General features: G+C 39.6%; 1 protein-coding gene across 1 annotated transcript in view; it reads left to right on the plus strand.

Annotated features, from left to right (window-relative positions):
- The first annotated feature begins 2,514 nt into the window (after positions 1–2,514).
- LHX4 (LIM homeobox 4) overlaps positions 2,515–27,091 on the plus strand; it is a 35,522-nt gene continuing 10,945 nt past the window's right edge. The window contains exons 1-2 of the mRNA XM_072126754.1: positions 2,515–2,851; positions 21,412–21,583. Coding sequence (XP_071982855.1) covers positions 2,773–2,851; positions 21,412–21,583 — 251 coding nt within the window. The 5' untranslated portion in view covers positions 2,515–2,772. The remainder of the gene's footprint in view (positions 2,852–21,411; positions 21,584–27,091) is intronic.

The following is a 27,091-nucleotide window of genomic DNA, read 5'->3' on the forward strand; positions in this document are numbered from 1 at the left end:
TGAGCTGTGTTTTCTCATTTATCCTGCATGAATCTATACATTTTAGGGCTAAATTATAATTTTACTGTCAAAATGTAAAAAATCCAAATAGATTCTACTGACTGTGCCATGTACTGGGGAACTAGAACACAATTTCCAGAGAAATGGGTAGTTTTCACTTTACGGTCCAGATGACTCCTCCCCCTTTAGTCTTTGCCTTACTGTGATCACAGAGATATAGCTCTATAGTTTTGTTAAGTTGTCGCCTATGACAATCAAATTTTATGGGCGGAAAAATGGAGAAAAAGTGTCAACTTTGAAATTTATACTTTCATATCATGGGCTAATTAATTTTGTATTGTCATGGATCAGGTCTTTTGGCGATACCCAACATGGTCATGATTTTATTTCTATATGCATTCTAGGGAAATGGGGTAACTTTTATTTAAACCCCCCCTAGGGTGATTGAATCTCTTTACCTTGGCCAGTCAGATTTTTGTTATTTAAAGAACATCTACCAACAGGATAAAAGATTGTATGTAAATGAGCCTGGGGGGCTTTTTCTACTGCTCATCTTAGAAAATGGTGAACTTTGAGGGGAGTCTTAGATGCAAAAAAGTGAGAAATGAGCACATGCGCCATGAAAATGCACAAGAATGTAGGAAAAGTCAAGTCAAAAGTTTGATGCATGTGCCTCAATGAATGTTAGGGTATTACTGGTGTGGGGTCAGAACTTGTGTGGGGCATTACTGGTATGGGGTTGTTACTGGCTTGGGGGCATTACTAGGGTTACAATATATTACTGGCCTGGGGGCATAATTAGTGTGAGGCTATTACTGGGGTGTGGGTTATTGCAGGCATTATGGCAAAATTAGTATAGGTCAGTGGTGGCGAACCTATGGCACTGGTGCCAGAGGCGGCACTCTGAGCCCTTTCTGTGGGCACCCAGGCCATCACCCCAGAATGAAGTTCACCAGACAGGACTCAAAGAATCTGCCTGCGGAATCTTCCTACAATGATAGATGAATTTGCCTTCCTTGTTTCAACTGCTTTTGTGTCCTTGGGAGGCTGAAAGATTGAAAGTTGTCAATGAACAAGGAAAAATACAATACTTCTTAAATTGCTGCGCTGGCAATTTGCAATATATAAGTGGCTTTTGGTGGAAGTTTGGGCACTCAGGCTCTAAAAGGTTCGCCATCACTGGTATAGGTCATTACTGGTGTGAAGCGTTTTTAACTGGGAGTCACAGTGAGGGTGGATTAGTGGGGCCATATAGTGGGGTGGTCTCTGCCCATGGCCAAAGAATGTAAACTTTTTTTTAAAAAATCCTATACATACCTCTGGCTTCTTCTCCTTGGGCTCTGTCTTCTTCCCTGCCCGCGCACACACTTTATGACGCCACGCAACGTGAATGCAGGAAGAGAGGATGATGGAGCCGCAGGGAGAAGAAGTAGGAGGTAAGTATAGAGTTGTCTTTTTTTTTTTTTTTTTTTTAAGGGCTTTGCCCTAGACTTTTCCTTTAAGGGGGGCTCTCTGTGGGCATTTCATTAAGGGGGGGCTCTGCTGTGAACACTAAAGACAGACAAAGCAGTATCAGGAGGGGGCTACAGAATAATAATAATAATAATAATAATAATAATAAAAATTCCTCTATTTATATAGCACACACACAGATGACGCAGCGCTGCACAGAGCTTTCCAAATCGGCCCCTGTCTCACAATCTAATCAACCTACCAGTATGTTTTGGTGTGTGAGAGGAAACCGGAGGACCCAGAGGAAACCCATGCAAACACGGAGAGAACATACAAACTCTTTGCAGATGTTGACCCTGGGACATGAACCCAGGACCCCAGCGCTGCAAGGCTGTAATGCTACAGAAAAGGCGGCATCTGCAAGAAAGGGGGAATTTTAGCCCAAAGGCTACTGAAAATGGCACATTATTTGACCTGGGGGGGGGGATCTCAGGCAGCAGAGAGGCTAGGTCCCCCCCACCACCACCACCAGGAGGGGGTTTCTGTAGAGGAGTTGCTGCTATAGAAAATTTTGTGCCCCGGATCTTGTATGACCCTAGTAAGGCCCCTGACGCCATATATTTAGCAGTGGCCGTGCTAGGTATTGAAGTTTAATGGACTTTTGTTCCGGTAACAGGTTATGTGACTAATGGACTGGACATCGGGGTTACCAGAACCCTTGGAAATATGAATTGAACTCATGACCTATCCTAATAAAGGGCGATGACAAAAGAAGTCCCATTTAAAATCGGATGTGCCCGTGAGTAACCCTTCCCCTGCTGTGCCCCTGGCTGAGCACTAGGACTGCAGAGCAGATGTGCAGCGCATGGAGGAGCGGAGCCTCCTGCTCCCGTGGGGGTGTGGGTAGAAATTGGCCACGCCTGCTGCTAGCGATAACCACGCCTTTAACTGGTAGATACTTGGGGACCGGCAGGACACGCCCTCCTGTGTCTTATTGGCTACGGGGCGTGGGGACCCGGCGGGCGGTGACGTCACGGCAGCTCCTGCAGTGTGAATGAATCAAACAGGCTGTAAGGGTGTAAGCGGCACTCAGGCTGGAAGTGCTGCAGCATCCCCGAGCCCGGAGCCCAGAGCCTGCCCCGGGACAGCAGGAGGAGGAGACCCCGGCCTGGCCCACTGCTCCCTCCCGAGCACCTGTCAGCTGCACCCATGCTCTGCCCCCCGGCAGCCCCCTAGTCCTCCTCCCGTCTCATGGTCTGATCACCTTTCTTCCTTCTTCATCTCATCGGAGAATTTCTCCGGCCACGTCTTCTCCATAAAATGATGCAGAGCTCCGCGGCGCTGGCCACAGATGCATCTGTCAAGGGGCTTCCAGAAATCCTCGGGCTGCCAATGCAACGTAAGGCATTTTATTCCTCATCCATTGATTTAATAATAAAGAATCCTGGCAGGATGGAGGCTGGGATGCTGCAGGGAGTGGGATCTACAGCACGATGGGATCTGCAGCCTGCAGATTCCTTCCTCCATGATGTAGATGACATAGGGCAGGGGTCAGGGGGTACTGGAGGTCATGAAGACATCACATATCCCCATGCATCTCATAGGGATCATAACCCCCTTGTCCTATCCCCCCTTAAAAAAAAAAAGTTTACTGCAAACTTTCTTGAGGATCACCCCTCACCTGCTGCATCCTCCCTGCTCTGCAGCTCCATCCCACAGCAGAATAGCTGCAGGATATAGGACAAAATATCTATAATGCCCTTCCACTGTAGGCTGTTCCTGGGTAATCCATAGAAAGAAATGTATATTCTATATAATCACACAAATCTGGGTAATATTGTTAGGAATAATTCTTCTATATCCCATAGAATATAGGATTGTGCAGATGGTATGGAACTTTCTGCCTAAACAATAGAATATAGGATATTGTTGGAATATTCAATGCTTTTATAATAGGAGATGTTGATAAATCTAAAGACAGAACTTTCTATGTGCAATGTAGAATATTTTTGGTGGAATGGATCTTAGTATAACCTACAAAATTCTGATAATTCTGATGACATGGAACTTTCTATATGGAGTGTTGGATATTATTGATACAATGCATGTACGTTTTTTATAAAACCCATACAATTCTAAAGACATGGAACTTTCTCTGTGTAAAATAGAATATTATTGATGGAATGGATGTTTCTATATAACCTACAAAATGTTGATAATTTTGGTGAGTTGGAACTTTCTATATGGAATATAGGAGGTTATTGATGGGGTGGAACTTGGAAGGTAACCAATATGATATAGTATATTTTTGATGGAATTAATGTTTTTTACAATCCACAAAATATAGAAAATTCTAGCGACCCAAGTTATAGAATATAGGATATTAATGATTTATTAAACGTTTCTATAGAACCCAACCACTAATCTAAACCCAACGAATATGTAATATTACAGATCCATAGAATATTGCATAATACTGATGGCATGGCTGTTTCTGTACACACATTATGTACTTTTGTAATTTAACTTTTTATGTTGCCCTCTATACTGCAAAATACTTAGTAAATAGAAGTTTCTATGCAGATATGTATGAGAATATAGATTGTTAATGGTTTTAAGTAATGTGCACATTACCTACCCAATATATACTGACGGGATAGAAGTGTCTTCTCTTTCTCAGAATATTACTTCATGCCGATTAAATAAAAAAAAAAATCATATAATGTTTTAATGATTATTTAGAAATTTCTGTAAAAATCCTTAGAATACAGCATTGAATTGATGAAATAGAAATTATTTGATATAATCTATATATTGTATTATATTATATACTGTCCAATTGTAACTTTGCAGAAAGACAGACTGCAGCATTACTGAGGGAATGAAAGTTTCTTTATAAAATAATAACATAGGATTTCACCGATGGCGAAGAATTGTCTTTATCAATTTCTATTTTCAAATATAACCTAGTGTATAGATTTCCATGTAAACCATATTATATAATACTGATAGAGTTGAAGATTGCATATAACCCATATAGGAGGCTCCTATTTCAGTATTACATGCAGTATAAAGTTTACATTTATGCAATAAGACGTAGAACATCAATAAACTTTTGATAGGATGGAAATTTCCTTAGACTATAGCATAGTCGTGCTTGGTATACATACTATATGATGGATTTGCCACATGGGATGGACCTGCCTGGTATACACACTATATGAAGCTCCTGCCTGATATCCACAGTATAGGATGGTCCTGACTGGTATACATACTATAGTTTGGTCATGCCTAGTATACATACTATAGGATGCTCCTGTCTGATGCCACAGTATATGATGGTCCTGTTTGGTATACACACTGCAGGATGGTCGTGTCTTATATATACTCTTTAGGATGCTTCTGTCTGGTATACACACTATAAGATGGTCCTGCCTGATATACACACTATAGGATGGTCCTGCCTAGTATACATACTATATGATGCTCCTACCTGATATACACAATATATGATGGTCCTGTATGGTGCACACTATAGGAAAGTCCTGCCTGAAAAGCACACTATAGGATGCTCCTGCCTGGTATACAGAAGATGGTCTTGTCTGGCTTGCACACTTTACACTGTTATATACACTGTAGGATGGACGTGTCTGCTATACACACTATATGATGGTCGTGTCTGCTATACACTCTATAGGATGGTCCTGTCGGGTATACACACTATAGGATGCTCCTGCCTGATGTACACACTATAGAATGGTCCTGTCTGCTATACACACTATAGGATGGTCCTGTCTGCTATACACACTATAGAATGGTCCTGTCTGCTATACATACTATAGGATGGTCGTGTCTGCTATACACTCTATACGATGGTCCTGTCTGCTATACACACTATAGAATGATCCTGTCTGCTATACACACTATAGGATGGTCGTGTCTGCTATACAGTCGCAGTGATGGGCAACCTTTTGAGCTTGGTGTGTCAAAATTTGTCAAAACACCGAGCATAACTCGGGTGGTGTGTCACCTTAACAAAAAAACAGAATTTTGTGATATTTATAGTTTATATAGCAAATATGTATTATTATTTAACTTCTAGGGTACTTTAATCCTAGGTTGTGTGATTGATCCTACCATGTACTGCCATACTATAGTATGGTAGTATATGGGGATTTTCCACATCATCTATTTATTACAATGTGCTGGACAATCTCTCAGCCTCCAGGCTACTGCACCTGGCCGTGTAGGAGCCGAGGATGAAACTTAACTCTCCAGCGGCCGCGTGTCACTGAAAATGGCTATGCGTGTCAGCACTGACACGCGTGTCATAGGTTGGCCATCACTGGTCTATAGGATGGTCCTGTCTGCTATACATACTATAGGATGGTCCTGTCTGCTATACAGTCTATAGGATGGTCCTGTCTGCTATACACACTATAGGATGGTCCTGTCTGGTATACACACTATAGAATGGCCCTGTCTGCTATACATACTATAGGATGGTTGTGTCTGCTATACACTCTATAGGATGGTCCTGTCTGCTATACACACTATATGATGGTCCTGTCTGGTATACATACTATAGGATGGACATGTCTGGTATACATACTATAGGATGGTCCTGCCTGGTATACACACTATAGGATGGTCCTGCCTGGTATACACACTATAGAATGGTCCTGCCTGGTATGTAAAGTATAGGATGGTCCTGCCTGGTATACACACTATAGAATGGTCCTGCCTGGTATGTATAGTATAGGATGGTCCTGCCTGGTATACACACTATAGGATGGTCCTGCCTGGTATATATAGTATAGGATGGTCCTGTCTGGTGTGCACTAGCAGTGACAGTGGGCATGGGATTTATTGAGTGAGGTCAGGGATTGAATGGTCTTCACAGGGTTTTCTGAAGAGGGTTAAGTGGAGGTGTTGACAATAATGTCTTTTGTCCTTCAGAGCAGAACTCGTTGGTGTAATTGAATTCTGCCTGTTTGTATCCTCACAGTAACTGGAGTAATAGGAGCATCATTTAGGATTAAGGATGCTTTATGGGACCATCTACAGAATTACATCTCAGTCCTAGAGTTATCTGGGGTTTTGTCATTTATTTTCTGTAACAGTGACTGTAGTAAAAGTAAACATCAGAGTCTTTTACTTCCTGGATTACAACTCTCATCATCCTTTACACAGTCATAGTTGTCGTTTATATACATTGCACATTTGTATTTAAATGGATTGGACTGAACCCCTCTAGAAAGATGATTATGGATTGATGGCTGGAAAGTCATATATTAGATAGGTAGACATACATACGGATTAAGCTGAAATATTGTTGATTGAGTTGATATAAATATCTCCTATTTTTACTTTTTTAGAGTGTAACGTTTTTGGTTTTCATATCTTGTGGACCTTCCAAATGTGAAACGATCACGGTTATTTTTAGATAAATAGATATGAGATAGGTAAAAGGATAATTAGAAAGATATAAAATCGATACATATACATATATCAGCTTTCTATATATTTTTCTAGTTTCACATAAATTTGGAAAGTATCGGAAACATACAGGACAGGCACAATGTAAAATCTCTAGTGGAAATGTTAACACAACATTTATGTTTGTATCAATCTGTTTTTAGAAAATACAAATTTTGTAGAAAAACTTTATTGTAATGAGATGACAAAATTGGGGACCTGGGTGTAGATGAGAGTCATATGTTGACATATATACTCATTGTTTTTTGCATTCCGTCTTCCTTCCTGCTCCACTTGATACAAACCTGTAATGTAAATAACAAGACATTGAATATATAAACTATAATTATATCAAACAAATAATTAAAAATAAAAGGACAAAATCTAGAATACTATACATAAATAATGCGGAAAGGGGGACAATCCTGATGATTACATAATTAAAAGTTCAGAAACAACTTAAAAACAAATAAAAGAGGAAATCGAGAAATTAAAGCCGTAAATAACGATAGGTAGAAATAACTACATAATGTCTAATAATAATAATAATAATAATAATACTATATAATAACAAGTTAAGAAATACAAAAAGAAAATAAAATCCCTGCAAAACAAATAATAGACTTCTGTAAATGTAAAAATTGAGTACAGGAGGGAAGTCGCTTATTTATAACCATTCATAAAACACTCATTGCAGGAAGTATTACAAAATTATAAAATAATAATAACAATAATACAAGTAATAATACTTATATTGTTACTTATATTATAAAAATCTTTTCTTCATGACCTATTTTCTTGACATCAGGTTGATATACTGTGAATTGTCACTTTGGACCTCACTCTGGTTAGAGCTGTCTTATTTAACCACTCATTAACCAGTGCCCCCCTGGTAGTGGTAATGAGCAGGGATTAGTAATTTGTATGAGTTTAGGTTGTCCTTTGCTTTTTTTCAGTGAAAACTCGGTGACAAATGTTGATCTTTTTATCTGTAAAGTGGAAATGAGTTTCTGGAGTCCTGACATCATATTCTCTCCTATTTCCGTGGATATTAACCCGGGGGTGAAGTGCAGGGAGCTGCTGCCATATATCACACAGAGAATTTGATCTTCCTTGCCTTCTCCCTCTGCACCCTGGTCCATGTGTCTATACCATTAGCCTTGTAATTTGATTTTTACAAAAAAATAATAAAATAAAATGAAAACTATATATAACTATAATTAATTGTAAATATATTTAATGTATGATAAATATATTTATATAAACACAAACACAAGGCAGGTTTCTTGCCATATATCATAAACACTCACTTGTACACAGTAATGCATACAATATATATATATATATATATATATATATATATATATATATATATATATATATATATATATCTCTATATACACACACACACTTATGTTATGTATTTCTTGCTGTATTGGAACTACAGCAAAACTATGCTTTTGATACACAGATTTTATTAAATTTAAAATACACGTTATATAATACTATCTCAATGTGGGTAGATACCTATGAATATTTTCTCTATATTACTCTGTGCATACACATTGATATTTTGTATTGTATGACGCTTTTAAAATTTTATTTTGAATAATAATAGATAGATATAACATAGATTTATAGATCGATACTGTAGATAGATGATATATAAAGTATTTTATCTATCTATTTATCTATTATTTATGAGTAATTATTTCAAAGGACCTTCGTATCAGCATTAATTTGGTAATGTGTTCAGTTCTACAGACTCGCAGCTACCAAAGATATATGGAGTATAGACAGTACATCCAGCCAGAATATATTCCTATATTATACTGTGTATGTCATAGCTAGACTTAGTCTCTATAGGAAGCCACATATACAACATCCAGAGAGATAGATAGATACAGATATAGATAGAACTCTCCTCTCTTCTTACTGGCTGGTGTTTGTCTTAAGTATCAGTCATTTTCTAATTTACCTAATTATTATCTCTTCATATGTGGAATAGTTAGTTAGCCCATTAATCGATCTATCCCTTGCTGTAATCAATAGTGCAGCCATTACCTTCTCTATTCATTAATATTTCTGTTGTTCTCTATTTTGTAGATGCCTCTTATTTATCTTATGGTTTGTTTTCGCTATTATTAGAGAATACAGAGGATCAAACCCCTGATCCTGAGCAAATATCAGTCACAGAAATGTTTCTTTTCTCTTTGTATCTATTGAAACTACTACATTCAGTCTCTGTCTCCTGTACATTGTGTATAATTGTAAAGATCTATGAATCTATCTATTAAAAGACGTCGATTGATATCCACATCTCATCTGTTTTCTAATTGTTTAGTATTATTACTTTATTTATACAGTAAATATTCTATATACTCTATTTATCATATATATATACACATATGTATTTCATATACATCTACTATCTATTCATCTGTTTATCTATGCATTCCATATCTACATTTATATTTATGTTTATTATATATTTGTATCTCAATCATATCGATATCGAGATCATATCTATCTAATCTCTCTATGGTGTATATATACATATGTATATCATAAATTATCTATCTATCTATCTATCTATCTATCTATCTATCTATCTATCTATCTATCTATTTATCTTATATCCATGTATTTCATCTATCTCCAATCCACCCATCTGTGTGTCTGATATGTTGTCTGTCTCTATTTCCATACACTCACGTGTGTATATATACAGGGCTGCTGCTCTCTAGCATTTCCCAGCCTCTCTTTATCACATACATATCTGTCTGGCTTTACCATATAAGTGATATTTTTTGCTACTGCCCTCTAGTCTGAGAATCTCATGTGTCCTGTCCATATAGTGCCCTGTGCTGGTGACTGTGTGTGATATGCTGCTTGGAGTATGTATATAAGATGTGACATGGATCAGGCAGCAGTGTGTTTAGTGATTAGTAGAAGGAGCTTTGTCCACAGTCTCTGCCTCCTCTCCATGTGCTCTGGATGATGCTCCTGCATATTACACATGGGCAGTGCCCTCTAGACCCTGGGAGATCCATCACTGACTGGCAGGCGGGCACTGGGCAGCCACATAAATCCTCCTCCCGTACAATTCATGGATATATTATGAGTCTTTCCTCCACCAGGGACTCCACCACTCAGGGTGTGCATTTGCTTCATTATTAAAGATGGGTATTGGATGATACTGCACAGACAAAGAGATTAACATTGAGCAGGGAGCAGATTGTATGTATATACACACAGGTGGGCATCATCTTCACATAATATTACTTACACATCCATTACACACATAGATAATGCATATGTGAACACCAGAAAAGATGGGTATTACATAGATAAATGGGCATATATAGACAGATATAAGATAGATAGATACTACATATTAGACAGATGGATATGAGATACTTATTAGATGATTGGATTGATTATTGGATAGACATGAGATAAATATAAGATAGATAGATAAAGTAGATATATATGATGTAAATATTAGATAGACTATACAGATGAGAGATAGATGAGAAAAATATTAGATGGATTGATGGATGGATAGATAGACATATACAAAAATAGCCATGGAGATATTAATGAAATGAATATTAGATTGATGGATACATAGAGGGATAGATAGGAGATTATATATATATATATATTTTAGATGGATACATATATATATATATATATGTATATATATTAGATGGATGGGTAAATAGACATGAGAGGCAGATATAGATAGTTGAAAGATAGATATTAGCTGGCACTAGATACATGGAAAGAAGAAAATTAGATAGATAAATAAATATCAGACTATCAGATACTATATTTACCATATGAATAAAGTGATATCAGATATGATCACATAGAAAGCTAGAATAAAATAGACTGAGAGATAGATATGAAATAAATAGAGACAGATGAATAGAAGTGGATTGATATATGTTGTTGATACATTTATTCACATACAGACATAGATTGATGGACGTCTGTAAATCTTCCTTCAATCCTGGTTCATTAGCTGATTGTATGAGGGATATGCAGTATAAGTCCTGTGTCACCACTAGTCACCGGGTATTCACTGTCCATACACTGTATAAGGCTAAGTTCGCACTAACATTCAGATTCTACGGAAGTAGAACTAATCTTTTAGGTTTCTTTCACTCCTTAACTCCATTTGAAAACTAAAGAACGGAAGTTTTTTGGAAATTTAACTTATTAATTAAAAATCCCATTGACATCAATGTAAATGTTATGTCATCCGTTATGGTCAGTTTGGAGGGTATCCATTATGCGTTTTTTTTGCAAATGGAAGAAAAGTACTGCAGCCTCCGTAATTTTTCCTGTCCAAAAAATGCTTGTATAACGGATACTTCCCTAAATAAATTTACACCACCGTTCCTTCCCTCTGTTAAAAAAGTGAAGAATGGAGGTTGACCGTATCAGTTAAAAATTCCATGGACATCAATGTAAATATTATATCATCCGCTATGGTCAGTTTAGAATGCATCCGTCATCTGTGCGGAAAAAGTACTGAAGCCTCCGTCATTTTTTCTCCAAAAAAAAAAAACAGATCCTTGCCTAAACAGAACATAACAAAAGACACAAAATTTACATGGAGGTCAATGGGATTTTTAAATGATATGTTAAACCTCCTTTCTTAACTTTTTTTAACTGAGGTAAGGAACACAGGGAAGAACCAGTAGTGTGAAATGAGCCTAAGATGAAGGAATAGACAGTAGTGGATAATATATAGATAGAAAAATAGATAGATTATAGATGTATAATCTAAATGTGAAGTATAGAGAGAAAGATAGGTATGTAGAAGTGAGACCTCTATAGATGACATATATGAGGGATAGATTAGATTAGATTCGAGGGATAGATGTACAGATATAGAAGCTATAGATCATTGTATTGAAAGTAAAGTGTCTCTTACTATATTGGATACTGTCATCCCTTGTGTTCAGTGGTATAACCGTTTATATACCTTCCGTTATCTTTTTATAACTGAAATCCTGACCGTAGTGTGAACATCGACCACCAGGATGAAGGATTGTAAACCAAGCACCACTAACATACTGGTGTGTGCACCCTCTGGCAGGATCTGCTGATCTAATAAATAGATAGATATAAGTTTAATGTATCATTTAAAAATCCCATTGACTTCACTGTAAATTTTATGCCATCTGTTATGCTCCTTTTAGACAGGGATCTGTTATCCATTTGTTTGGACAGAAGAAATGATTGTGGCTGCAGTTCTTTTCCTCCATTTGAGAAAAAAGCTCATTGATAACAGATCTCTGCCTAACTGACCATAACAGATGACATAAAACTTACATTGGATTTTTAGCTGACTAACGTTAAACCTCCTTTCTTTAGCCTTTTTTTTAACAGAGGTAAAGAATGGAGGTTTGAACCATAGTGTGAACTTAGCCGTATATAGCCAGGATAGATGTCACTGTATTACCGTATATTATAGTAGAACATTGTATCCTTCATTCTGTCTTCTAGCTATCTATCTATCTATCTATCTATCTATCTATCTATCTATCTATCTATCTATCTATCTATCTATCTATCTATCTTCTACTCCACACAACTCAGGCTGCACTTTTTGTACGGTCACAACAGATATCGATCCCCCAAATCAATGTCATAAAGCCTCTACAGTTACATAACATTTTATGTGTGTGAGATATAATTTATTCTATCTCCTTACAAGAGGGCAGTAAAAAATCATAGTCCATGCAGCACAGCCTTACCCCATTATTGTATAATGCTGATAAGATACATACACAACAGATTGGGCTAAATTACTCCAAACTAGCGCTGTCTGTACTATGTGCAGCACTGTGTGCAGGGCGAAACAGACTAATAAAAAATAGCGCCCGGTCTTCATTAATCTGGTGCAGCTTGCACTGTTAGGAAAGTGTACACCATCTTTTTTTGGTGCACCTTTATCATGGAGTGTGTGACACAATTCTGACGAGTTGCAGTAATAAATGTGGTGCACGATCCGACTCTGTGCCAGAACCTCCCGTTAGGTGCAGAATTTTGTGTTGTGCTGGGCGCGGTGCAGCCGGGACACAATACTGGTGCAGACACTACATAAATACATGTACAAGCAGTTTGCACATTCTTTTCAGCGCAAAGTCAGACAGAAAATTGGAGCAAACACTTAAATAAATGTGGGTCGTTGTGTTCTCTTATATTTTTAGAAGTTAATGTAGAAAATTTTAGCTAAAATGTAAAATGTTCCGTACACAAACAGATGGGCGTAAATAGCCTTGTTTTCTATAAAATATATAATTGAGTTATTTTGTGAATACATTGGGGCTCATTTACTAAGGGTCCAAGTACCGCACTTTTGTCGGGTTTCCCGAATATTTCCATTTTGCGCCGAATAACCCCGGGATTTTGGGGCACGTGATCGGATTGTGGCGACGGCTTGCATGCGACAGAAATTGGGGGCGTGGCATCCGGACAACCCGACGGATTCGGAAAAACAACAGAATTTAAAAAAGGTTTTGTGTCGCAAGATCAAGCACTTACATGCACCAGGAAGAAGAAGGTGAATTCCGGCGGACCTCGGCACAGCAGCGACACAGGAAGGAACTTGGACGCACAATGTCAGTGAATCGCGCTGGGCCCGATTCCTCGTTGGACAACACACCGCGGGATCACAACGGGACTGGGTAAGTAAATCTGCCCCATTGTATTTATTATTATGTACTCGAGTATAAGCCTAGTTTTTCAGCACAAAAAAATATGCTGAAAACCCAAACTCGGCTTATACTCGAGTAAAAAATGTAGGTTTTACCAGGTTTTTGTGGTAAAATTAGGGGCCTCGGTTTATACTCGAGTATATACAGTAATACTGTTTGTATCTTGAATCTACATATTTTACATAGAAAATACCTTGACCTCTCACTCCTACCTACTGTTCGGGGAGGAGTCTTTTTTAATAAGAGATGTATATGTGTTTAAAAATAGAAATCATAATGACAGAGCAAAGATTTTTTTTGTGTTTTGTTCAGTTGCTCTCTGCATATTATTGTATGGAAGATATAGAACTTACATGGTAGGAGGTGGGAGGTTAGATAATTACCTGGTACACTGTGGGCGTGATTTTGACTGTACCTTGGAGTACCTTGGATCCTTCCTTAATTCAATATTTGACACAATTTTACACAATATGCAACATTATTTGGGTGGTATAAGGAATAATGAAAGGAATATATCCATCTATCTAGGTTATTGCATGGGCAAAATCTGGTATATTGGGTTATCTGGTGGTGCGAGGTAGGTAGTTACAGAATATCTATAGAACATCTATAAATCAAGAAGAATAATATCTATCTATCTATATAAACAAAATCAGGCAGAACTCCCAGATGGTGTAAAGAATTAAAGAATTGTATATGAAACATCATCTGGGAGAAATAGCTATCTATCTATCTATCACTCCAACACAGGTAGGTATAAGGCGAAAAGGTGGTGTTTTTATTTCATAGTGATAATTGGCGACATTTCGACATTATGGGGCAAATTTACTTACCCGGTCCATTCGCGATCCAGCGGCGCGTTCTCTGCTCTGGATTCGGGTCCGGCCGGGATTTAAGAAGGTAGTTCCTCCGCCGTCCACCAGGTGGCGCTGCTGCGCTGAAAGTCATCTCATCGCGCCGGAATGCACCACCTCGGACCAGGTGAAAGTAAGCGACACTTTTTCGGTTTTTAAATGCGGCGGTTTTTCCGAATACGTCAGGTTTTCGTTCGGCCACGCCCCCCGATTTTCGTCGCGCGCATGCCGGCGCCAATGCGCCACAATACGATCGCGTGCGCCAAAAACCCGGGGCAATTCAGGTACAATCGGCGCAAATCGGAAATATTCGGGTAACACGTCGGGAAAACGCGAAACGGGCCCTTAGTAAATGACCCCCTATGAGTCTTTCTGAAGCAATTCTGGACCATTGCTTTAGAAAGGCTCATACCGAGCCGAAACGTCACCACTTATCACTATGGAATAAAGACACCATATTATACCTACCTGTGCTGGAGTGCTGCTTTTTTCCTTGTACATATTTTGGAGAACCTGTGTGCCTGGCCCTGGTAGCTTGCACCACCTATTATTTTACAATTTTGCTGCTAAGAACAGGTCCTCCTCTCAGTAGGCAACATTTCTGGGTACTGTTGGCAGTGAATACGGTCTTGCGATGCTCTTCAGCATTTTCTACCTCTATGCTTTCTTCTACTTACTTTTCCCATCGCTTTGCAGTCTCCCATCTCTAGTCTGTCTACATTATATGATTTAAATAAGAAATCTTGGCCAACGTGTATCACGGCTTGTATGACTGAAATTTGGGGGTGACTCTCTCCTTGAGGCAATCCCCAGGGGCTGTCACAGTTTACAAACCATGGATGTGACATAAAATTGAATATTACAGCGATTGTAGCTGCATTGTCAAGTCTGACATTATAGTGGGCTCACAGGAACATACAGTTAGACAGATGATTGTCTCCAGTCGTCACCTCGTCCATATCCTCCTTAACAGACAAGAAGAGATTTAACTTTTATTCACAGAAGACATGTTTGCATTTGGAAACTTGCATAATTCATAACTATGAGCTTTTCACGTACAATCTTTTAGACAGACATCATACAGAGCGGACGTAGACTTGTGTTGATTAGTTTTGGTGTCACTGTCCATAAATTATAATGACTTTGAGCTGCACTAAACAATTACATGGGAAAATACAGGGGACGATAGGAACCAATCACAGCAAAGCTTTAGTTTCACTTCCTGCTTTTGAAAAATGAAAGCTATACTGTGATTGGTTCATATGGACAACAGCTGCCCCTTGCTTTAATTTGACTATTCAGTGTGATTTTGGGGATATAAAGGTTATATTTTTCCTCTATAAAGGTTATAAACTGGAGGGTTATTTGTGAGGGCCTCATAGGCCTTATTTCCATATATTCTGCCATTTTTTTTATTTATTAAGTAGTGAAATACCAGAATAAAACCGATCCATGTGTTTTCTGTGGATTTGTTTCTGGCATCAATAGAAAAATACATCATTTGTGTTTAGTAGTGTTCAGTGGACCGGAACCCGAACTTCAGTCAGAAATTCAAGTTCGGGTTTGATCCAACCCCCTCCAATAAGACCTGCGTTCATGGGTGTTATCAGTTTAAAAGCCACCGGCAACACATGCGCGCCGCTCCCTGGTGACATCAGGATGGCGGCGCCCACACGCTGCTGTGATTTTGATTTTGTCAATGGCTTTTACTCCCGATCAGTACCAGTGCTGTTCTGGTCCAAACATGGTTTTCCTGTTTGGGTTTGGCCCGCGTTGGGACTCTCCTGGGTTCTCTCATCACAGTGTTTAGCCCAAGCTGAAGACAATAAAATACATGAATCCAACCAAACAGACTGGTTCCCATCCTTTTATGACAGTGGTCCCCATAAAAGGAACCGGCTACATGCAAGAACATTATACAGAGCTCCCTTATGTGGCTGGGATAGTGTGTTATGCCCCTTTCCTATGATACCCCACTTTGTATAAAGCTGTCTGTAGGTTTTTCTCTATGGACATATTTTTTTTCTGAATTTATTCAAACAGCTATTGGATACATGTACATCCATGAATAAGGTACGGGTCATATTACTGGGTGTGATAGCCTGTGAGCTGGTGCCTGAACCTTTGCAAATAAGACTGAAGTTTAATGGATATAAATATTTTATTGAGTAATTATATTTGTGCACTGTTTGACTATATAATCTGGAAACTATATGGTAGCTTATAAATGTAGCTATCCTTATTGTTTCGATTAGCAGACATAGTGGACTATCAATACAGGAAAATACTCCCATTTGGTTCCCTACAAGAAAAGTACACCCCCCCGAACTCCTCTGACTTTCACTACGCGAGAATTTGTCATTGAACAACTCAGAGGAAGTCTCTAAGCCCACTTTGTTTGAACATATATACGTAAGATGGCCATCCACAGCTCTTATATCTGACATCTACATGGGACTATTACATCCTGACCTGGACACACGACTTCGCACTTATACATGGAAAAGTGGGAACAGATAATAGGAGAACCCGTACCCTGGGAGACATGGCATCTGATTTGGTGAAGGGCATCCAAAACTACATATGAGGAAATCCAGTATAAGCTGATGCTTCGCTGGTACCATACACCCTCCCTCATACACTGGCTGTTTCCAGAAGCGCCAGCTGTATGTTGGCGCTGTGGTCTAGTAGGCGGCTCCCTTCAGCATATATTCTGGACCTGTCCCCGGATACAACCCTATTGGCAGGAGGGTAGGGGTTCTTCTCCACTGAAATAGATGTCCCGCTTTCACCCCATTCTACCTACTAATTGTCTCCTCTCAACCTCTCTGGGAAAAGGGGCTACCAAAATCACATCCTCACAGCCGCAAGGCTGTTGGAAAAGAGCATCTCCCCCTTCCCATCCGGATCTGCTAGCCAGGATACAGGAAATCCACAGTTTGCATGGTTTGATAAAACTTGGGAAAAGTGAGATGGATTTTGGAGAAGAGAATGTGAGTCAGAAGTGATCTAAATGCCAGTAGGTCCTAGTGTCTCTCCCTTTGTAGGTGTTCTTGTGTATTTGTATTTGTGTCCCCCTCCCTTATCAGTCTTTTGGATTTGTTGATCTGAAAAAGAGACGGTACTTAATACCTGCCTCACCTTTATAATGTATAAATTGTCTAGAAACTTGATGTAGCTATGAGCCCTTCCTATTATTCCAGAAAGTTTCATAGGCTCCTATACACAATTATATTGAAAAAGAAAGCTATCCCTAAGGCACAGTTCTATTTTGGGTCACCCCTTGTTATGGGAAGAGATTGAAGGATTGAGGAAATAGAGTTCCCCATTGTATTTCTATTTCTAATGGATATCTTTATAACCTCATTTACACCCCAGCTTTAGTAGTAGCAGCACTTTAGTAGTACCGGGCACTTTAGTAGTAGCAGGGTCAATCATTATCCCATTTTTACATTAAAAGGGTCGCCATCATGGATACAGTTTTAGAAAATGTATCATATAATATTGAAGAAAAAGATAAAGGTCCACATGTGTCTTATACTTGCAATTTGTGCCTGTGTGTTTTGTTTTTTTTTAACTTTTTTTTCAAAAAGTAGCAAAAAAAAAGGTGCAAAAAGTGAAATAATGTAAAAAGGAAAAATAAAAAAGTGCAATTGAAAAGATACATCTCCCCCAAAATTAAAAAAAAAACATACATTAATAGGACATTTAGTGTAGTGTTTGGGAATTGTCTTGCCTATTAAAAAAGATTCAAAGAATTGGTAAAAAGATATATTTGGATGGAGGATAGATGGGGATGTTCAGGGAAACAGATCGGTCAGTGAACAGGTGGTGGTATGTTCTGTTCTAGTATATAAAATGGAATTACAACACAAGTGGTAGAGTATCCATCATATCCGCCGCTTCTCTGTATATGTGCATTCACACACAGATGAACACCAATCTGCCAATCCATTAGCATATTGCAGCCTTTCATAGAAAGTCCATACTTACTGCACAGTATTTAATACCGGGCACAATCCTATTTGCAGATAAACAGCAGCATTTTCTTAAGATGTATTTCTGTTCTGCATCTTTCAGTGTCTGGAAGATTTTACTCTAAATCTTTTTGTAGTAGATCTCGGGGGTTGGAGATTATGATCTGACCTTAATCCTAATCCCTCATTGCCCTGGGGACCTATAAGAAACTCATAGGCAATGTGTCATCTTTGAAGATTTATCTCCTGCAATACTGTTACAAGATTTCATGCAGTTTAGGGTCAGACAGCTTAATTTGCCTCTGTGATAACGGCTAGGTGGTCTATCTGACATTACATGTGATGCATTGCCGCAAAGAAAGTGGGCAAGATAGTTGCATGATGTGTCGTTTCTAAAGAGTTTTAAATGTTTGGTAAAAATATTGGAATATTGCTGAAAAGATGTAGCCAGTACTTAAAGGGAACCGGACTCATTGATAATTAAGTGTAAGGTGGCAGGTAGCATGTTATAGACCAGGAGGAGCTGAGCACATTGTACATTGTGTCCTATCTGCAAGCAGCATGTTATAGAGCAGAAGGAGCTGAACTGATTGTACATTGTGTCCTATCTGCAAGCAGCATGTTATAGAGCAGGAGGAGCTGAGCACATTGTACATTGTGTCCTATCTGCAAGCAGCATGTTATAGAGCAGGAGGAGCTGAGCACATTGTACATTGTGTCCTATCTGCAAGCAGCATGTTATAGACCAGGAGGAGCTGAGCACATTGTACATTGTGTCCTATCTGCAAGCAGCATGTTATAGAGCAGAAGGAGCTGAACTGATTGTACATTATGTCCTATCTGCAAGCAGCATGTTATAGAGCAGAAGGAGCTGAACTGATTTTATATTGTGTCCTATCTGCAATCGGCATGTTATAGACTAGAAGGAGCTGAGCACAGTGTACATAGTGTCCTATCATTATGCCCCATGAAACAGAATTTAGCAGATTTTTCATACAAAACAGAATATTCTTAAAAATTCTTAACGGAAATTGTCTTGGATTACTATGGAACGTATTGTAGCAGTATACTGTGGTACTGTGCCATTAGACTCTGTCTTAAATTGTCATTGATATGTATTGTAACAGAGACACTAAGGCAAGAACTAACAGTGGATGAATGCTGTGTCTGGTGCTGTGAGATATTTGTTAATATATAATTTCATTAAGAATGAAAGATACTGAAGTTGTTAACATATTTAAAGGAAATCTACCATCAAAATCCATCATGATAAACCATGGAACTTACTCATAGATCCAGGCACCATGACTGTGGAAATATATTTGTATTTATTATCCATGGCCTCTTTCCTACTAAAATCAATCTTTACAATTATGCTAATGAACCACGAGCGCTCTGGTAGGTGTTACCAGAGCCCCTCAATGCTGCATATTTATAGGCTGTTAAACTGTGAAGGAGCATTGCCTTTTTCCCTCTTTGTGAGAATACAGCAAGCAGAGGGAGGGGGGAAGTGCCGGTGGAGCATGGGGGATGGTGAAGCAGTGTAACAGCATGTGAAGCTGTGGCAAGGAGGGGCTTTGGTTACATCCCACCAAGCCCTTCTGGCTCATTAGCATATATTTGAGGGGGAATAGGAATACAAAATTGGGCTTGAAAAATAGATGCGCTCAACACCAAAGGCAGGAAATAGTAGTAGATGAAATTCAGTAAAGGTTTCTTTTCTATATTTTTTTTTATTGTTTGTAAGGCAACGCATTTCAATGTCGAAACGGCATCCTCATTAGCATAATTTTAAAAGTTGATTTAAGAAGGAAGGAGGCCATGAATAACAAGTGTACGAAAATTACCACAGTCATGGTGCCTGGATGTATGAGTAAGTGCCCCTGGTTTATTAGGCTTCATTCTGCTGGTGGATTTCCTTTATCCTTAGAGGGTATTTCTGAGCCCCTGGACAACCAGTATCTTATTGGTTGAGGTCTAATATTCTGGATGACACGGCTGATCAATACATATCCTGAGAATAGTGGCCTTACTGGGATCTGCAGCTTTGTTCCTATACAAGTTAATTGGAGCAGAGCTACAGTACCTGATGTGCAGCGGACGGATCCTTCTTCTTTATGGACAATCCCATGTAAAGATTCTGGTGCCTAGAGGCTGCTGGAAAAATTGTATATAGTATGGGATGGGGGTTATTGTTTCATATCAAAAGGCCATCGGTCATAGAAATCAATGCAGGTGATCAGAGGGGTATAAGCTGACATCCAGTTACATAAATAGGGATCAATCTACTTATCCTACATAGGGAGTGCAGGGATAGCACATGGGGCCCTGTAACCTGGAGGCTGCTCTTCCACATAATGATACTTACCAGCATTATCATTTGCTGGGGTCCATGATCCATCTTATTTGCCGCACGGTGGCTCAGTGGTTAGCACTATAGCCTTGCAGTCCTGGGGTCCTGGGTTCAAGTCCCATCCAGGTCAACATCTGCAAAGAGTTTGTATGTTCTCTCCGTGTTTGTGTGGGTTTCCTCTGGGTCCTCCTCTGGTTTCCTCCCACACTCCAAAACATACAACACAATGATTAGATTGTGATCCTCATTGGGGACAGGGACTGATTTGGCAATGTCTGTGTAGTGCTGCGAAATCTGTATGCGCTATATAAATAATGGAATTAGTATTATTATATAATAGTTACGAATGTTGCACCAGGAGCTTCTGCCTAAATCCATAGATGTGGATTCTTAAATTAATATCGGAAACAGTCCCCATCCCTTTACCCAGCAGCCACTGCTCTGAAGTCAGTTCTTGGGGATCAATTTGTAAATAGGATGGAAATTTGCATATGTTTACTGTCAGACGTATTCCAGTACTTGTCTTATGGCTGCTTGTCTTTGCTCTTTCTCTTTTGCAGAGATCCCGCGCTGCTCAGGATGCAACGAGCACATATTAGATAAATTCATCCTGAAGGTTCTGGACCGGCACTGGCACAGCGCTTGCCTTAAGTGCTGCGAGTGCCAGGTACCCCTGGCAGAGCGCTGCTTCTCCCGGGCTGGAAATGTTTACTGTAAAGACGACTTCTTCAAGTAAGTTCCAAACCTTTAATCACATTTCTGCAACTTTGATTGTTTATACAAGAAATAGACGGAAAACGCCGTAATACATTATTAGTCTTTAGATCTGTTCGCTCACTAAAAATTTACTAACTCAAAATTTTTTCTAAGATTTTGAAAATTTGAATAATTCTGCTGTATCACCTGCATTTCATACGGTAGACATGGAATCATTGATTGAGTGTATGTTAAGGGCCATTATATGCATTGTATATAGGAGGATATGTGTCTAAAAAGTTTTTTTTAAGTTTCTCAAAGTTTTGAAGTTTTTATATTTCTATTTAGAGCACTCTTATTGTAGCGTTAGCTTTAGTGTTGTAATATGTTTAATCCTTCAAATGACTATCACTGTAGTGTAGTCTGTGAATGCTATGACTACATAGGATGCAGAAATGGTCCTGCTGATAACCTGCTACCAGAGGCCTGTGACCCCCATAAATGCTAATATTGTGTATACAGCATTGTAATTAGTCTACTTTCTACATGGCACTGTTATTTGAGCACTATACATTGGGTATTGAATGGTAATATCATTTTAGGAATGTATGTTGGGTCCATTTGAGCATTTGATGATGCTATTATAGGGACCATGTATGGTGCTATTATAGGATCACAGCATGGTTCTATAATTTGAGCACTTTATGGAAGTACCGTATCATTGGAGCACTGTATGGCAGTATTATAGGAGCACTGTATGGCAGTATCATTGGAGCACTGTATGGCAGTATTATAGGAGCGCTGTATGGCAGTATTATAGGAGCACTATATGACACTATTATAGGAGCACTGTATGGCAGTATTATAGGAGCACTCTATGGCAGTATAGTAGAGCTTTATGGCAGTATTATAGGACCACTGTATTACACTATTATAGGAGCACTGAATGGCAGTATTATAGTAGCGCTTTATGGCAGTATTATAGGAGCACTGTATTACACTATTATAGGAGCACTGAATGGCAGTATTATAGTAGCGCTTTATGGCAGTATTATAGGAGCACTGTATGGCAGTATTATAGGAGCACTCTATGGCAGTATTATAGTAGAGCTTTATGGCAGTATTATAGGAGCACTGTATGGCAGTATTATAGGAGCACTGAATGGCAGTATTATAGTAGCGCTTTATGGCAGTATTATAGGAGCACTGTATTACACTATTATAGGAGCACTGAATGGCAGTATTATAGTAGCGCTTTATGGCAGTATTATAGGAGCACTGTATTACACTATTATAGGAGTGCTGTATGGCAGTATTATAGGAGCACTGTATGGAGATGTTTACGTGCAATAATTGACAGTGTACAGTTTATAGTCCGCTGCGAACAATCATTGACCACATCTGCTGAACTTACCTTCCAGAGGTTTTCTTGTGATGTTGGTAAACCCCCTTTCTGTTAAAAACTGGCACTTCAGCACCATACAATGGCAGGGATTTATCACAGTTTGTACGCCTGAAAGCATGGAGGATGTGGTTCCGGGTCATTCAGTGGGCCATTACACTGCCTATTTACTGTCTGTTCGGGCACGGGCTATGGAAATTCTACTCCAGGTCTGACCCAGTGACGTTGAGCTATGTTGGATTGTTCAGGAGGCAGGAGCCCCCTGATGAGTTCTGGTGAGTGCTGGAGGCCCCTGCGGATGATAAATGTGCCACAACATATTTATGCGTTTCTATAGAATACTATGGGGGGATTTATCATATACTGGTACATGGTGCACCAACACATGGTGTAATCCCTGCCCCTGGCACCCACAGGTTTTATCAGGAGGCTTTGACCTCCTGATAAATCTGTCTGAGGTTGCACCACTGGCATTTCTAGCTTCCGTAGGAAAGCGCCTTAGCCTTCAGCAGAAACTTGCGCAGGTTATGGGTAGTGTGCAGGTGCAGGAGGAATACCCCGTGCCGGACCACTGAGTCGCTGGCCTTGCCCCCATCACGCACCTCCATGCCCACCTGTGTATTACCTGCACCTATTTAAGAGGTTGTACATTAAGATTCTGGCGCACAGACTCTGATAAATCCCCCCATATTATAGACTGAAGACACAAAAACTGTTAACTTAATTCCCTCTTTCCGAGACTTAGTACTCTGTTAGTGTCTGGACATTTTCACCTTTTTTTGGGAAGGTTTTGTATGATTTATCTTAGAGTGTGATGTATCTGGCATCGGTCTGTTGGCTTTTTGCAAGATTTTTTTGTATTTTTTTTTTGCAAAAGTCGCACAAACATCTCAAATTTTTGAGCAACACCTTCTAAATATTCTCCTACACCTGCTTAGGAGGGTTTTTTGCACAAAGAATTTTTCATAGGTCCAGGTCTAGGTTTCTGAGATCAGGTGCAACATTAAATAACTTGTTCACGGTGTGTGAAAAAGTTGCAAATTTTTGTGCAAATTTGCAAATGCACCAAAATAAGTTCCAAGTAGAAGAGAGAGAGAGAGAAAAGAAAAAAACTAACATAATTGACCCCCAAAGACTAATTCTGTGAGACTGATGAACTATCTGGAACCCTGCATTGCAGACTCATTATGGTCACTGGGGTTCAATGTGTTGTTGTAAATGTCAAATAATGTTGTTCAGATAATGTTGTTTTTTTCATTGATTCAGTTAAAGTCGGGAGATCTATATCATTTTGTTTTGTATGGTTTGTAATTAGAAATGTGACTATGAAAGGCAGTTATTGATGCTGAAATAGATATAGAACAACGAAACAGAGAAAAGTTGTCTAGACTTTGCTGGAACTTATATATATTTTTTTTTAAATCAAAAATGTTTATTAAATACAAATAAGAACAATATAGTTCAGTACATAATAAACAATAATTATTCATGAAATATAATACATACGAAAGTGAACAAATACCCAAGACTTATATCAAAATCTCAAATCTGCTAATATAATCTAATTCTCTAGAAAAATACTGGAAGTGAACTGATAATTGATTCGGTATCTGATACAGTAACTTCAAAGTCTCTTATTCTATCAATGCACTTTCATTATAACTTCATAATCCGCCAAATATGTACCAAAAAAACATGCATCTACTCTACCCCCCCAATATGTATATGAACTTCTATGTTGATCACCAATACAACTCTTCCTCCTGACAAATGATGATGTCTGGAGTCTTTCTTCACTCTTTGTATTTGTGCCAAATTAGGGTGTGTGTATGGGATGTCAGGAGGAATATCTGTCTGACTGTCCAGAACATGGACGCCATCTTGAAAGCTGCCTTATTAGATCAAGGTGCAAGGTTTTCCAATGAGATCCAATGTGGTCAACATAACAAAGCCTCAGACATAGCTGTAATATCTCTTGTGGTTTAAAGGTTATCAACACAGAAAGTTGCAAAAACAACTGGGAACGTTCCCTGTGATGCACAGCTATTTGACATGCTCAATATGTTGTCCATGGTTCTGAACACAGATCCGAAAGTATTGGATGCAATAATTATAAACCTGCATTAGTAACTATGGAGAATCTCTGCAATGATATCTGTAACCGCAAGAAATCTTATAGTTGGAATTTCTGAGATAAATCTGGTCTTCTGTAATATGTTACATGACCACCTTCCCATGTGGAAACGTGGTGGCCATGTTCACAAGTTCCTAAAAGATAGGCCTCTTATCTATTTCTTTCTGGGGTATGGTGTAATATTCCCTTTTGTTACTGAGATAATAAAGGTTTTCCTGAGACATTTTATATTGACCTTACGTTAAGTGGCCGACAGCAGTTTTATGTAATGTTATTCAATCAAAGTAAATGTTCCTGCCACCATAGACAGATCCTAATATGAGAATAAATCCTAAGATCATCACTCATAATACTGATGGCATTCACATGTAAATGAGAGCTCAGGACAGAAGGTGATCTGATGATTATCCCTGCTAGTGTCACAATGCTAGGAATATAAAGTCTATCCATCTATCCATCTATCTATCTATCAATCCATCTATCCATCTATCCATCTATCTATCTATCAATCCAGGGCCGGCTCCAGGTTTTAGTGGGCCCGTGGACGATAGAGCCTCAGTGGGCCTCCCTCCAGTAGCCACACTGCCCCCTCTCCCCCTGTACACACACTGTATCCCCCCACACCAGCTATACTACTCCCCCAACCCCTGTACACACACTGGACCCCCACTCCAGCTATGCTGCTCCCCCTCCAGCTACACTGCCCCCCCCAACCCCTGTACACACACTGTACCCCCCTCCTCCAGCTACACTGCCCCCCTCCCCCTCCAGCTACACTGCCCCCCCTCCTGTACACACACTGCACCCCCCCTCAAGCTACACTGTATCCCCCCACACTGCCCCCCTCCGGGAAAGGAAAAAGACTCACCTTTCCTCGTTCCCCCAAAGCAGTGCAGAAACAGCCGCATACGGCCGCTGTACGCACCGGCTCTGAAGCCGGCTTACGTGATCCGATGAGGTCATCATGTGTGCCGGCTTCAGAGCCGTCGCATACAGTGCTGAGCGCCGCTTCGGGGGAACGAGGACAGGTGAGTTTCGGATTCTGCTTCTATGCTGCACTCCCAACGAGCGCAGCATAGAAGCAGAAAACTACACGAGCCGGATGGTGATCATTTGTACCAGTGTCTTAAAGCGATACTGGTACAATTGATCCAGGGGGCCCGAGTGGGCCCCTCCAGCACCCCGGGGCCCCGGAACTTGCCCGGATAAGCCGGGTGCTGGGGCCTGTATCTATCTATCTATCTACACCACTACATCGCACTGATATAATGCCCCCTTGGATTATCCATATGCTTTAAACTTAGATGCACGGCATCGCTTTCCTTGGATAACTATGTGGGTTCCCAGCCCAAACTGTGGGTCTCTCCACACCCCGATACCGGGGTTCAGTAAACACTGTGCTGCCGTGGACTCAAACATTGCTGTTTCACCGACGCAACCAGTTTATCACAAATCCACAAATGTTAAAGGTGCTTTTCTGACATCTGATCATCTACTGGATGCAGTTGCTCCACAGGACTGATGTGTTACGTCCATTCATCACATGATCAGTGGGCAACTCATTCCAAAGCTGAGCTGCAATACCAAGTATAACCACTATGCAAAGCAAGATTTAAATGGGTTATCCCAGTGATGTCACTAGGATATGAGATGGATGAAACATCTTTTTGTCTTATTTGTAAAGTTTTCTATCGGGGCACCCTACCTCTAACTAGGGATAGCGATCAGGGCAAGTGTGGGACTGCCCTTGTCAGAGCGGGAGAAAATCTACTGGGTGACAGGTATGCCAGTAATAGGGATGAATTAGATATCGGACAACAGACTTCTGGACCATTGCCAGTTTTTTGACAGTTCTTTTTCCCAATGTGCGCCTATATTCAATATTCAGCGCCTTAAATAGAGCTCCTTTTTTTAAATTTTTGGTCGCTCTATTAAGGCGCAGCTTGCTAATCCCTACACTTTTCTTACATTTCTATGTTCCCTACGCTGTTTTTGGCACAATTTTGCA

Source organism: Engystomops pustulosus, chromosome 10, assembly GCF_040894005.1.
Source record: "Engystomops pustulosus chromosome 10, aEngPut4.maternal, whole genome shotgun sequence".
Lineage (NCBI taxonomy): Eukaryota > Metazoa > Chordata > Amphibia > Anura > Leptodactylidae > Engystomops > Engystomops pustulosus.